Here is a 14,666-nt window from a genome sequence, read left to right as displayed (position 1 = left end):
TAGGCGCTTCATTCGACTCTACATACAACTTCCTTTTTTATGTCAAACGCACTACCGCATTCTGTAATTTTCTAACTAGGTATACAAAAATAATAAGAAAATTAGCTTAGTATAGAAGAAATAGCAAGTGACACTGATAAAAAACGCCTTGAATAAGTGTAAGCGGAAGAAGGCTTTTGATCTGTAGTGGTTACAGTGAATCTTTCAATCATCATGATATAAATATATGTATGTTTGTTTGCAGTTAGTGGACGTGCCGGAGATGGAGTACTACGCGTCGCAGGGTCAGGGCGAGGTGTGCGTGCAGGGCGCCAACGTGTTCAAGGGATACTTCAAGGAGCCCGAGAAGACGCGCGAGGTCATTGACCAGGACGGCTGGCACCACACCGGGGATGTCGGCAAGTGGCTGCCGGTGAGAGAACTTCACTATTTATATTGATTTACTTAAAGAACTTCGGTACTCAAACTAATCAATAGAAACTGATGAATTTTAAGTCTATTACGGCCAAAAATATTCCCCTAGGTAATGCAATAAATTTCAGTGTTCAAAATATGTGAAGCAATATTTTTTATGGATTCAATAATAACGCAGAAAAACAGATTTGGGGATATCACTCGCAACCGATCTTACTGTTAACGGTAACGGCAATTTAATACCTGATTACATAAACACTGACTTCTGGCAATTTCGCGAGCATTAGCATTTAAAACGCTGGAAACGATTCCGACTCTAATATAACTTTTATAGCCACTTTAACCTATTTAGAAAAACGCACCGAGCGGACGTGTTCTAATTTGCGGCGAAAACATTTAAAATTTTCCTCTAAAACTATTATTATGATAATAACATCATCTAACAGATGTATTGCGGTTATAATAAATTATGTCTGAAAGTATGGCGTTTAGCCTCGTCTCTGATTATTCCTATGACATGTTTATGTTTCTTTATATTTAAAACAGTATGTCGTCGGTGATTTTCCGAAGGGTTAATGGAATTCATACACCCACATTACACCTGTTATTTTTAAGAAAAATATGAGCGGTTAGCTAACTTCTGTAGAATTGTGCGTCAACAAATTGGAAACAACAAAATGTTTGCTGCAGATCTCACTGATTATTATTGATTTATGTGTAGGGCTACGAAAGAAAGCTTAAATGTACATTCTGATTACAAAAACCTGATTGTCCATTGCCCAACCTAGCTATACTTCAAAATTTATACATTAAGCTTAAAACCACATTTATTAATACTGGTGTGTCGTGATAGTTGACATAAAATTAACTAACAGGCTTCAGATAAAAAGTCCTGTCTCAACAAATTTTTTGACGTGTCGTTTTCTATTTCCAGAATGGTACATTAAAGATTATCGACAGAAGAAAACACATCTTCAAGCTGTCACAAGGCGAATACATAGTTCCTGAGAAAATAGAGAACATTTATATTAGGAGTCAGTACGTCGAGCAGGTCTTCGTGCATGGCGAATCCCTGAAGGTAAGATTTCGACTTCTACTATAATTGGAATTCTCATCGAATATAGCTGAACATCTTATGTCTTTTTCCAAAGACATTTCAAGTGTAGGTAAATACTATTTTTTCACGAGGGGTGCACTATCCATACTCAGGGTATTCTTTTATGTTCCGTGTCTACATAAGATTTTACACGTCGTGATTGCTTGTTCGTGTAATATTCTTTACGATCGGCACTTTCTGCCAGTGATGAGTTTTGCTGTACTCGTGTTGATTGTCTCTCGTATTCGATGAAAACTATCGGGCAATACCGTGTATGAGTAACAATGTATTTTTTTTAAGTTGTAACTAGTGGTAGTAGCCTCTCTCACAGGATATTCTTCTTAGAACAGTGTAATTTAACAATGGTGTAAATATTCCAGTCATGCGTGGTGGGCGTGGTGGTGCCGGACGTGGACGTGATCAAGTGCTGGGCGCTGGAGCACGGCATCAAGGGCACCTTCAGCGCGCTGTGCGAGGACGCGCGCATCAAGAAGATCATCCTCGACGACATGCTGCAGTGGGGCCGCACCGCTGGACTCAAGACTTTTGAACAGGTAATATTATAATGACATGTTTAGTGCCATATAACTTTGTGTGTCTGAATATAACAGCAATTTGTTGTGAAGAAAGTATTAAGTAGAGACATGAGAGAGAAGTGCAAGTGACGAAACAAACATATGTTGATACATTGAAGGGTAAGGGAACGATATTTGGCGCGTTCGTATTATAATTCGGCGGAAGATATCCCAGGATCTTTTTGATGATATAAACTGTTATTTTAGAAATAACAGTCTTTCTAAAAATAACAAAGTTTTTACATATATAATATCAATAATACCAGTAGTATTTTATTAGGTGATTTAATTTGGAGGGTAGTTATTTGGCTAATTATTTGCACAAAGGTGTAAATCGCTATTAAGGTTGGCACAAAGATTTCGCTCAATTGAGGAATAATCTTAGAATTTTAACGTATATTGGTAGGAAAATACACAATAAATATTTATCTTATTATCGATCCATGCTTATTGCGTAATATTAATGACACATATTATTATGTTTAATGCATTATCTAAAATTTATAACACCAACAAAAATTAACTGATAATGGAATTAACATGAAATCTTGAATTACTGCAACAGAAATAAACTAAAGGTACGCAGTTATAAATAAAACCAGGAAACATTGGTAATCTTATCACTTCCTAAAATAAAAAGAGATTATGTGCTAATTTAAAAATAGATAATTTTTAACATTGAAAACTACACGAGGTTGTAGAAAAAAATCTTTATTATGAGTTATCACGTTGAAATAGATAATCGTAGTACCAAAATAGAAATTGATGATTAAGTTATTAATCACAAAGATTATGATTACTGGTCAATAATAATTTGTTATTGCGCATCCTTTGTTATTAGGAACTTATAACCTAATGTTTCCGTTTTCTTCCGTTGTTTTTTTAACATAATCTGCCACAAAAATGATATGTACATATATATATTTGTACCAAAAAGACGCTATAAATAAGCTGAAATAGACAATTTGATTGACACATTGCAAACAATAATTGACTAAAACACTGCGATTTAAAAATTATTTAACTCTCATAAAACAGCTAAGAAACTAAACTGCAATAATTAAGTAACATTTTGTGTTTTATCATCAGGTAAAGGACATCTACCTACACCCGGACCCATTCTCAGTGCAGAACGGCCTACTAACTCCTACAATGAAGGCGAAACGGCCCGAGATCAGGAGCTACTTCAAACCCCAGATAGAAGACATGTACAAACAACTGGAATAACGGCAACACAACTAGTTGTAGCCGATGTATCGTGCTTGGACAAAACTTGCGAGCGTGGTTGTAATTATGTGATTTATAAACTTTGATGCTTTGATAACTTGAATATTATAGCCAGTTGCGCTCACCGGTTGGTAAACGATCTGTGGGTGAAGCAACCATTGGCGCGGTCATTCCATAGATGGGTGACCGCTTTATGGTATTTGAACTGGGCGTCTCCATGCTTCGGAGGGCACGTTAAATGTCGACCCCGGTTGTTGTCTACTAAGATAACAGTCGTTAAGCCACGTCAAAGGCCTCTCGGGCGGCTTGAACAACTTTGACACTAGGTTGACCACTAACGATACGACAAACAAACAAACAAGCAGATAAATAGTTGCTCAGTATTCTACACAACACCTTAAAGTTGGCAGGTGATGCCTAAGTTTACCTTGTACGATTTAATTGCAAGTAATGAATAGATAATCCATCCCCGGCCTTTGTTAATTGTGGTTCAACATATTAACACCACTAAGGAATATATAAACTAAATGGTAAAGTCGCGACTACAATTTTGTATTTACACTATCCAACACTATTCCTTAATAAAATTGTAACAACAATTTTATTAGAGAATCGTGTTGTAGTCCAAATATAAATGCGTCTCAATGGATTCATGTATAACAAGACATTAACTAGGTCAACAGACTTGTGAAAATCATAATCATTTACGGGAAAGATATTATAGAACCACAAAGATTTTACGACAACTTTACTACGAGATAATTCGTACTTCCCATTTGGATAAGAGCCAAGTTCATTAACGAAAAAACACCCAATGATTTACGAGTTCAAGGAAATTGGTATAGGTCCAAACATAATAACGTACGTGCCGTGCCAATTAACGTAATAGAGGACCAGATTAGAAAAATACTTTGATGTGCTTTCAATGTTACTGTTTATGACGCATTACAGCTTATAAAGGCCATTGAGAGTGAGTAATCGAACCTCCTATAAACAACATTAAATATAATAAAAATTGTTTCTGTTCGTTTTATAGGTGTGTTTGAGGTCGCGTTGTTTTTTCATTAATGATAATGGATTCCTGTAAGTGTTATTATTTTACTAGAGCATTATAGTGTAATAAATCCAGGGATTATTGGTTTGTTCATTGTAATTGCGACGGTAAAATGTGGTAAACCTTAAATACGAAATGGAAGTGGAGCCACGTCAAGCCAAGTTCAAGTTATCAAAGCAACAAAGTATTAAGCTACTAAGCAGTGACGTGTGACGTCACGAAACTTTTATAAGCCTCCTATCACAGTACAATGTGTTCGCTATCATTTTAGTCATTTCACTCTGCTAACGCTAAATAAAACACGGCTAAATTCAATCATAGTGAACGATTTTACGCGAGAATACTCTTTGAAAAATTATTAAATTATTAACTGTAGACTTTTAAATTGTATATAATCAAATTGAATAGTTTGTAGGTAAAGGTCCTTTATTGTCATGGCAATAATACGGAAACACATTGTTTCTTGTGCAGTCAATTAACAAGTCACACGACACATTTCGGCTCTTGTATATTTTTCTTATAGTTAAGTGAAAGAGTGAAAATGCCGCGTTGAATGTATTCGATGTCTGGTATCGATTAAATCGACGCTGTACTGTCTTTTAATACAAAAGAGTAACATTCAAGAATAAATTTGATTTGTCCAGTATTCTAGACCCAAGTGAATGAAACATCAATGCAAGTTAGGTACTCGAACCCTTTACGGAATTACCTGTAGCGAACATCTTATAGTAAGCACTCGATATTTCAACTTTTATATGAAATGTCGTCTACAATAAATAGAATTAGGTAAAATTGTAAGCAATACGATTTACTTTACAACTGTACTTAGACACGAGACGTAGGTAACGATGATCCTAGGAAGAATGGTTATGATTAGCACTATGAAATTATTATAATTGTTTTATATTGTGTGTCTGCTATGTGATTTTAGGAAAATATTAATAGTTGTAATACACTTTGCTATTCAGAAAAGCGACTGAAACTAAAACGTTTTTCACATAAAAAACGCATTTTTACAAAACGTATTTTTACGCTTCGCTTATCTGAACTACGAGCATGACAATTAGAACGATGATTTATGTATTATAGTGATCCTGTATAATTTTCGATACAATCAAATAGTATTGTAAGAAAATACTCAAACTCTTTTATACCGTGCCTTTGACCGATGTTTAACTCATGATGTGAGAATTGTGCTGTTCTGTTATATGCTAAGTTCGTTTTTTTTTATTTTGTCTAATAACTTGTGTGGATTACGCTTTAATGTTGGTGGTACAGTTCTCCTAAAATTCTTTAAACTTGCTTTACAAAGCTTAAATGAGCTGGATAGTTTTAATGGTTCGTAAACTCTTTTAGTGAGGCTGAAAGTAGCCGATTTTAGACATATGACCGCGGAATGTGGAAAGGTGTGCCGCCAACATAGCCAGAGGGGCGAATCTCAGTTTGTTGTGAATGATAGTGAGTTTTACACGACGATAATAGTATAAAATAATACTTAATCCTAGGTCAAACTGTCGCACCGTGTAGTATGTACTTTTTTAATTGTAGAGCGCAATATTAATTAGTTGATACATGCTTTGAGCGAACGTTACGGTTTCATGTTGTTCAAACCAAAATTTTGTTGTTATTGGTGCAAGTTGTACTACGATAATTTATTTTTAAATAAAATTAAAAAAATGAATTGGATTGTTTATTTTGAACCTGTTTACATCCCTTGTTAAAGCATATTAAAATTTCGTCATCATCATTTGAAAAATCTCTTTGGCTTCAAGAATCACAAATGAGTACACGGTTCATTAGGTTTCTTTCAGTGAGCTCGTGAGGTACCCCAAATATCGAGCTTTTTTGTGCAGAGAAAAGATTTTATTACAAGTTCAAACATACTATAATGCGAAAAGACTTTTTCCCCGACCTAATATTTCATCTTTACTGCAGTCAACATTTTCCTGAACTGGCATAATATATATACATACGTTTTGAGACACATTACACTCACTACGCAGGTCATTTACTCGGAATTCCTTTATTCGAAAATTTCCATGCCATAAAGAGAATGCTTAAAAGTTCCCGGCGTATCTCGGGGATTCCATTGACTTTACAATTTGCAGACAGGTTCAACGGAACCGGATAAACGTGATCATACGGATGGATGCCTATGATAATGTATTGAGGAAAATGTTACTCAAAAATGTCTGTGTCCAACGATGAATTTGGATACTGTGTTTAATGTAATATAGAGTTGTACATTGGCGCTAGTGACTTACATCTCACTACCTAACATTTCTCGGAGTCATAAATAAAAGGGTTGAATAGCAAAACAACCATGAAAAACAAAACAAGGTACTAGGTACGTACCATATATTTCACTTTCAGTTCGACTATTGTAGGTACCTAGTTAAGTAATTAATGTACGTGAAATACATTTTTTATTTGAATTTAAACCAACAAATCTCGGGAGCAATAACATTTGCACTTATGCTAAGATTCGTAAGCCCGCTCCAAGAACGTGCCGTACTAAAAGAATACGATCCTTGGTTTATCTTGGAATATGGAATCTTGTTAGGCGCATACGAATAGTCTAATAGCGACAGATAATGTCATAGATAGACTCTTATATGCAGTAAATTATATTTCAAAATCAACTTACCCGATGGTCGTCCTATGGTCATGTTTACGTCTATACAGTTTGAGCCCTTAACTGTATAGACGCAAATGCATTTTCTCGAACGATGTAGTGGATGTCACCTGTGATTCAAATGCTTCACAATAAACACGTGTGTAATCTAATAATCTTGCTTCTTAAGACATACTTCCAGCCATCTGCGAACATAAGCAGATGTCTGTATTATGTACTGCACGTCGCATCGCATGTGATCCGTAGAACGATATTGATCCCGATGATGATTCATAATTGACACGTGAATTGGCAAACTACCAAGTTCACTTAAGCCTATTTGCCATATGGTTCGAATTACCTAAGTAACTACCAGTTTCTGTTTAACGATTATACTCTAGATTTAGAAAAACCATATGGATTGTAATGTAGTTCCTTATTTGATATACTTATCAATTGTTATAGTTTTAGCTTTATGTTCTGTCGGAATCTTTCTAGATCTTTGACAGTATTTACCAGTAGTCAGAAGCTTGAAAGTTTGATAGCCAGTTTTATGTAAGGGCCTCGTGTATAACCCAGGAAACTCGGTTGTGGAAGTGATTTAAGTAGTTGCTTCATATAAAATTTTGACTTTCAGCTGCGTCCGGTGAGACTGGAAACCAATTCCAACAAAGTTGGTAAATGATCAGAAAATGTCATAGTTTTTTTTTGTTTAAAAGGTCTTTTGATATAACGGTACCAGCTTCGCTTTAAGCATTAGAATGTATACTCCATGACCACCAGATCAGTGAGTTCAAAAAAGAGAGGGAGGAACTCAAGACCACATTATAAAATTTCTCTTTAAACTTTTAAAGTTAGGCTCTTATGTGGTAATAGTTTGAATTTTAAACAATTGTCTCATACTTTACCGAGAGACCTTTACAAATTGTTAGTGTATTCTAAGCTCGGAATGTATATTAATAGCCTACAAGTTAACATATCACTGGCCCACTCAAACATTACGGAGTTACGGACGTAGTTAATAACAGTCGGTAACTTTATAACTGACGTCAACGCGTAAACACAGCTCGGCTAGCATTCCTCTAGATGGACAAGATAATTGGGAATCCTACATCAATAAACTAGTTTAGTCAGAGAGAATACCGTTTATAGCTATTATTAGATCATTTTCGGACCGCACCTACGCACGTTTTAAGTTCGCCGACGCCGATTTTTGCAATCGTATAGTTTTATATAAAATGTAAGTATATGTTTTTTCCTTTGTCCAGCAGTGGACGATTCTCGGCTGAGATGATGATGATGATGATGATAGTTTTATATATTTTAAATAATAATCTCTATTCATTAAATGACTAAAATTTTAGAGGTTTAGTACATTTGCATGAATGACATGATGTCTCTAAAAATGTTGGATTAAGTTTGACGCTATACTGGCTGAGTGCGGTTCACTTTGCATCCTATGAATAATAAATTGTTTTAAGAACTCAGAAATGGAAGACTTTAGCAATATTATCCTTTTATATGTATTTTTATGTTTTTTATGAAATTATGTATTAGATTTACAATGAGATAAAATAACTTATGTTCTAGTGCAATTATTAAGCCATAGCATTTTTTATGATGGGCTTCTAAATTTTACTTCTATTTTACATTTGTTTTTGCTTAATAGGTAAACATATCGATTTTTAAATGTTCATAATCATAAATTATAATTGTGAAGTAGTTACAGCATTTTGATGGTTATTATGAGTTTCTTGGCTTACAAATATGTAGCGCTGTAGCAAATACATTACATGGAAATGATTTTCCTTATAAAAATGCCTTTTTACTGGACCGGTGCCAAAGCCTTTGAAAACGGTCAAAGTAAAAGGAAATAGTAACGTAAAAGGTTTCATCTTGTTACAATTTTTTTTGTTCTCTAAACTTATCGGCACCGGTCTATTACTTAATTATATTTTATTGATAAGCACTTGAAGTGAAGACAATTCAGCAGTCATTATCTATCTATTACTATATTGTCAGGAACGAAGAGACTAGTTGTCTAGACTAATAGCGCCATCTGTCGTCCAGTAGCTACACTGCCATAGTCTACGTTATTTTTGTATACGCGTTAACATTTTAATAAAAACGTAAACATCATGATATGATTAGTAGTATGTGATGATTGTTTTGTAGATTCCTTTATGTACCACCAGTGTTATATGAAAAGTGATCATCTTGAAATATTTATAATGTTTTTTCACTGGAACCGAGAGCAAATAGCAAGTTATGAAAAGTCTTTGCAAAAATATTCCTGTTAAACTGAAATAGACGTATAAATTGCTGAATGATGATTTAGTGTTATTGAAATGGGTTCATGAGGTCAAAAACTCATTTTATTAAACTGATTTCATTAAAGTAATTTCATAACAGAGGAACAATTCTTAATCAACACTGGGACGTTTTATTTTAGTTTGATAGCAGTATTCAACTTATTCGGAAGTGTTTATGGGTCGGGCTTCTAGGAGCGGGTGATTTTTGAGAAATTATCGCAGGAATTCGAATTGTAATTCAAAGCATTGAGCGAATTACCAGCTAGGATGCCTTTATGGGCCATTGTATGTCGATAGAAAGTACTCAATATTACCTTCGAGTAGGTATTAAAAATACAATGAATAAAATGACGTAAAGTTTGCCTGCACATTCATTCACATTCAGAACGCGTCGCGTTTTTATTTATTCCATAATACCGCTTATCGGCGCATCATGCCGGGCCGTACTTACAGTGTTTCTGTTTAGTTGCCATACGGGCAGCACACAAGCTGCTCGTGTTAGTCGCTCGCGTCGCGTGCTGCCCTCTGTCGGAGCCGCGCTGCCGGTTTTGCCTCCAGTGACCTTGGCGCATCGGGCCGTGCCGTTCATTGGCCGCGAGAAGCTAAGACGAGTTACGTTCCTCCGGTTGCTCCCTAAACTATGCCATTCGACAACAGAATACACCACCGCACGGGGAACTCTCCCGTGCGTCCCTAACTGCCGCGCCACCGCGGCGGTGACATCGCGCGTCACCTGTCAAAATGACGTGACGTTAACAGACATTCGTGTTTATAACCTCACTGTGAATCTTATTACTTTTTTAGTGGAAATATGAAGGTTGGCAGAATGTCGAACGTTGTGAAAGATGAATTAGGTAAGTTCCATTTTGTGTCTGAGTTTTTAGGTTATGTAATGCATTGTTTTGATCAGCGGCGCGTACAGTGTCTGTGCGAGACATGGAGCGGTTGATAGTCATTTACATTACAGCAGACAAAGACGTGATCTCTGTGCGATTCTAAAAATAGCACGCACTGTAATGGCGGTTAATCAGCAGTTTACTCTTGATTCAAACCCCAGTATTAATATTTCGCATAACGTCTCTTGTTTACCGTCGTCTCCAGCCATAATCATGCATTAATTCCGTGCTAACTTGGGTAGTTATGTTATCGTAAACAAACTAGAGCCGGATAATAACTGTACAAATAACTTTAATTGCAAAATAAACTACGATAAGTGGCTCAAATTGTTACAGCTTGCAAATTGTTTGTTTTACTGATTGCTTAAATTAGAAACTGTTTAATTCTAATTTGCCACTTTCGAATTACATTGATTTATTACTCCACTGTTACTGAGCCTTCAATTGAATTAATGGAAACGGAATTGGCACCTGTCGGTTGTCAGTTGCAAGTGTGGCTACTGACATCAACTGACATGGCAGGATATTGTGTTTCTTTATTCAAGCATGCAGGTTCTGCCTTTAAGAGCAGGTAGCTTGTAATTAATTAGTCATACAAAAGTTACTAGCGTCTATTCTTATGACGACGACATTCTTTACAAATTCCCACTAGAATCCTATTACCGCTTTCTGTGTAAGATAGAAAAACAATAATGCTTGTTCGGCTACCAGTAACCAAAAACTAATAATTGAGCGTATGTATTCAAGGACTGTGTAATCGTAAATGTGTCCAAGAGATAAAAGACTATGCGTAAGCATACATTTTAGATAATAGCGCGTATCAAAATTAATCAAATATAATGATTTTTATTGTGAGCTGGCTATCAGAGACACGCACGGATCAATAACCGTTATTTTCATTAACAGTGGTGTGATCAAACGTCGGAAGGTATCTTCGAGAGACGCAATGTCATCATCACGTAGAATATTGAAAGATTTAAACTAGTTTCTCTAGATGTTTAGTGATGTAAAATCCCAAACACAACAATATGGTGCCTAGAAGTTATCAAACAGGTTCCTATTGGGTTTTCTTAAATTGTGATTCCTCTTCGATAACTCTAAATGTCGTAGGTAACTAGAATACATTTTATGTGACGATGAACGTTTAAAAAGTAACAATATTATATTTTCCTACACGTATTATGACACATATTATACATAAGACACGAGTGAACGTATCATAATTTCTGATGTTCCTTGGAACTAAATTTGACAAATTTTCAAGTCAAATCAAAAACTGAGGATAGTTACTTCCTCACCCGTAGCTTATATGTAGGTACTTGAGGAACAAATTTTTAAATATTATTGAGAACAAAACTGCAGATTTTAATCACAGCATCAAACGTCTATGGATGTCTGTGGTAGATTAACTGCTAGAATATTTAACACCTTTCGTGAGAAGATTTGGGGTAGGTTTTATCTTCTGCCGGAAACCACACGGCAAATATCCGTTAAATTATTACTTTAATACCAATACTTCCTGGCAGGCTATCAAATTTACGAGTATCTGATATCGCTTTTTTCATGTTTATATCAGTCCGCAATCCCTATTAAATATTCCAAAGGCATCATTACGACTCGTTCGCAGGCACTCTTGAAGCCGTTACTTTTTAATTGACTTTATTTTTTTATATTTATGCATAAACATGAACGTATCACCCTCAATGAATGGCGATCTGTCTATTATAGTTATTGTACATAATTTAATTTAAAAAAATAAACTAGTTAGTAATAAAAATATTACAGAAGTTAATTTGAAATGAGTTGCGTAATATTTACTAGGCAATAAAAATTACAACTTTATTTTTATGAAACTAAAAGTCATATATTTATACAAACCAAGTATTATATTTTGTACAAACACAAGAGACATTTTCTAAAGTTATTCAGTAAGTTCAAATTATTTTCCTACTTAATCTAAACATCAACATGAAAGCAAGGCCGGTGGCTCCAACCGATTTGTGCATTTTGCAACTGTTAAAGGAATTTGTATAAATTACATCGGAAACCTATTTACCTGTGAGATCACACGCCTGATTGTCTCTCAAGTTTCAACGATTTAATGCAATGCAGATGTCTATAAAGATTGTAGTCTTTTAATCAAATTGAACGTAGGTAACTGCATAAAGTAGATATCAATTCTTACTTACAACTAGTTTTTTTATACGGTTAATTGTAAGATACGTTATAAATGAACAATATACTCGATGCTTAGTCTTTTTCTAAGGGTCTTTAACAAAATATACTACATAAATGTTTTTTTTTTCAACCAAAAAAACGATTTTAATCACTCATAACTAAACCATACTCAATCTAAATCATCTTGTTCAAACTTACATAAATAGTCACCGTCTTTTCTGCAAATAGTTAGTAAACTTTCGTTTTTATTTCAGAACTATATAGAGTTACAACTTCCATGACTATTCTATTTACCTAGTTCTACATCTAATAAATGAGTGTTGATAGATTTATGCGAAACGTCAAACACCAGTTATATCAACTATACTGGCATTCACGAGTCTTTCCAAGCGCTAATGTGCAAATATCACACATTTTGTATTCAAACGTAGGAATTTAGGTCCCACATTATATGCGGGAAATGCAGGAATGTATATTTATTTAAATGATTACATTACACGGTAAATATTGGCCTAATTTTACTTAAATAAACGACCTTTATGTTTAAAGCGCAATGAATGCTCGTATCATCATGAAACAGCTAACGAAGATCTAAACTAACAAACTGAACATATTTTCAGATAAAAGAAAATAATCTCATATTATATTGCTAGCTGTAATATTCTTAGTTTTAGCATAAACACTGCGATTATAATTTTGATATACGCTCGTTTCGAAGCAGTTAATGTACGTGTTTATAAACTGGTTTATGATTCTATTAAATATTCGTAACTAACTTTTGACAAAACAAAGAAAGATATCTTAGATCTTTTTATTAAATCATGCTCTGAAGACAGCCCGTCAACTTGATTGTCACGACGTCATATAGACGATTGACATGAGATATGAACGCTGGATTTAGAGATCAGCTTCTGAACAGACAGTATTATACATTGACGTAAGTTTTCAAAGTACTAGACATAAACTACTCGTACAAGTATTATAATAATCCAATTAACTTTTTCGAATCAGAATCTGAAATGTATTTTTTATTAACCTATCGCTCGGTTCAGGGTTATTTAAATTGAATTTGTTATATTTATTTTAATTATAATACCAACTACTTTATCACCTAGATGCATTTTAAGTAGAATTGCGGCACAAATAAAGTTTTGAAAGTATGCGACAGTTATATTCGTCAAGATATTTAAATAAGTATAAATAATTGTTCCACTGATTCCATTAATACAGAAGGCTAGTAATATAATTATAATGAATGCTTATAAATCTATTTATTGTAAAAGGTCATCTTCGCTGCGTTGACCGCTGATATTGGTTATAAAAATAGTTGAGCATTTCCAACTCGTATCAAGGTCTGTTGTTTAGTTAGTGATGCGTTAAAAATAGACTGGAGCTTGTCTTTTAATGGCTGTAGCTATGGCGATTTTATGGATCCGCCAGTTTATATTATAAGTCTAGATATCGTTTTGTAACAATACATTGTTTTTACTTACAATTTGTTTTGTATTTTTACATAATCTTCTACGATTTCGTACGTAAATATGATAAAACAATCTGGAAAGTTTTGAGCATCCGATAATGAAGATTTTTTTATTCATCGGATTAGATAAGATATTATTGAAGGTTCCAAATATACACAAAATGAAATGGACAATCTTCGAAAAATGAATGACACTTCCTCAGGTCGAAGAAGGTTAGGTTATTTTTAATATCTAGATAAAGATAAAGATACAAATTTATATCGAAAAAAGTACAAAGTTACATGGGATTAACAATAGGTCCCAAACTAATCCAGGCCCATATCTTGGGCACCTGTACACAAGTAAATTTCGCACAATCTATTTCACACAAATCATCTTTACAATATTGAATATCTAGTTAAATATCGTGAGGAAATAATAAACCAACAATAAATTCTAAGTGTATATAATATCCCAAGAATGGTGATAAGGTTCCTATTACGTCGAGAATGAATAGGCAACGAACATAACTGTATTGAACAGAATCATTCAACATCACTCAAAGTGCTACGCATTTACTTTGCGTAGGTCATTTAGAAGTAACAATCCAGTTTAGTGATTCATAGTTGGTACTATAATTTTGCATATTTTGATTAAGAAACGGAATAATATTACATGAGGCATAAAATTGTTATTATTGAGTGATGCACCCCGTTTCTCGTGACATACCGCTTTTTAAAAGCAATTGGAATCTAGAATACAGAGCCAGAACTGTGTAAAAAACGGCGTTGATGAGGGATAGTCTGTTGAAAAAGATACAAAAAAAAACTATAACAGGCC

The 14,666-nt window shown here is 34.4% G+C and overlaps 2 protein-coding genes across 5 annotated transcripts in view; both read left to right on the top strand.

The window, feature by feature from the left end:
• The window catches only part of LOC142979143 (long-chain-fatty-acid--CoA ligase 1), a 53,815-nt gene extending 47,768 nt beyond the window's left edge, over positions 1 to 6,047 (top strand). For all 4 annotated transcript variants that reach the window (XM_076123915.1, XM_076123911.1, XM_076123914.1 and 1 more), the window contains 4 exons: positions 245 to 412; positions 1,349 to 1,492; positions 1,891 to 2,064; positions 3,175 to 6,047. In XM_076123915.1, the coding sequence (XP_075980030.1) occupies positions 245 to 412; positions 1,349 to 1,492; positions 1,891 to 2,064; positions 3,175 to 3,312 (624 nt within the window). In that variant the 3' untranslated portion in view covers positions 3,313 to 6,047. The remainder of the gene's footprint in view (positions 1 to 244; positions 413 to 1,348; positions 1,493 to 1,890; positions 2,065 to 3,174) is intronic.
• Positions 6,048 to 9,752: 3,705 nt separating this feature from the next.
• The window catches only part of for (cGMP-dependent protein kinase for), a 122,389-nt gene continuing 117,475 nt past the window's right edge, over positions 9,753 to 14,666 (top strand). Inside the window, exon 1 of the mRNA XM_076124174.1 lies at positions 9,753 to 10,146. The gene's annotated coding sequence lies outside the window, so the exon portion shown is untranslated. The remainder of the gene's footprint in view (positions 10,147 to 14,666) is intronic.

This window comes from Anticarsia gemmatalis, chromosome 16, assembly GCF_050436995.1.
Source record: "Anticarsia gemmatalis isolate Benzon Research Colony breed Stoneville strain chromosome 16, ilAntGemm2 primary, whole genome shotgun sequence".
Lineage (NCBI taxonomy): Eukaryota > Metazoa > Arthropoda > Insecta > Lepidoptera > Erebidae > Anticarsia > Anticarsia gemmatalis.
Note: the sequence above shows the minus strand (reverse complement) of the source record. Positions and strands in the feature narration are given on the sequence as shown.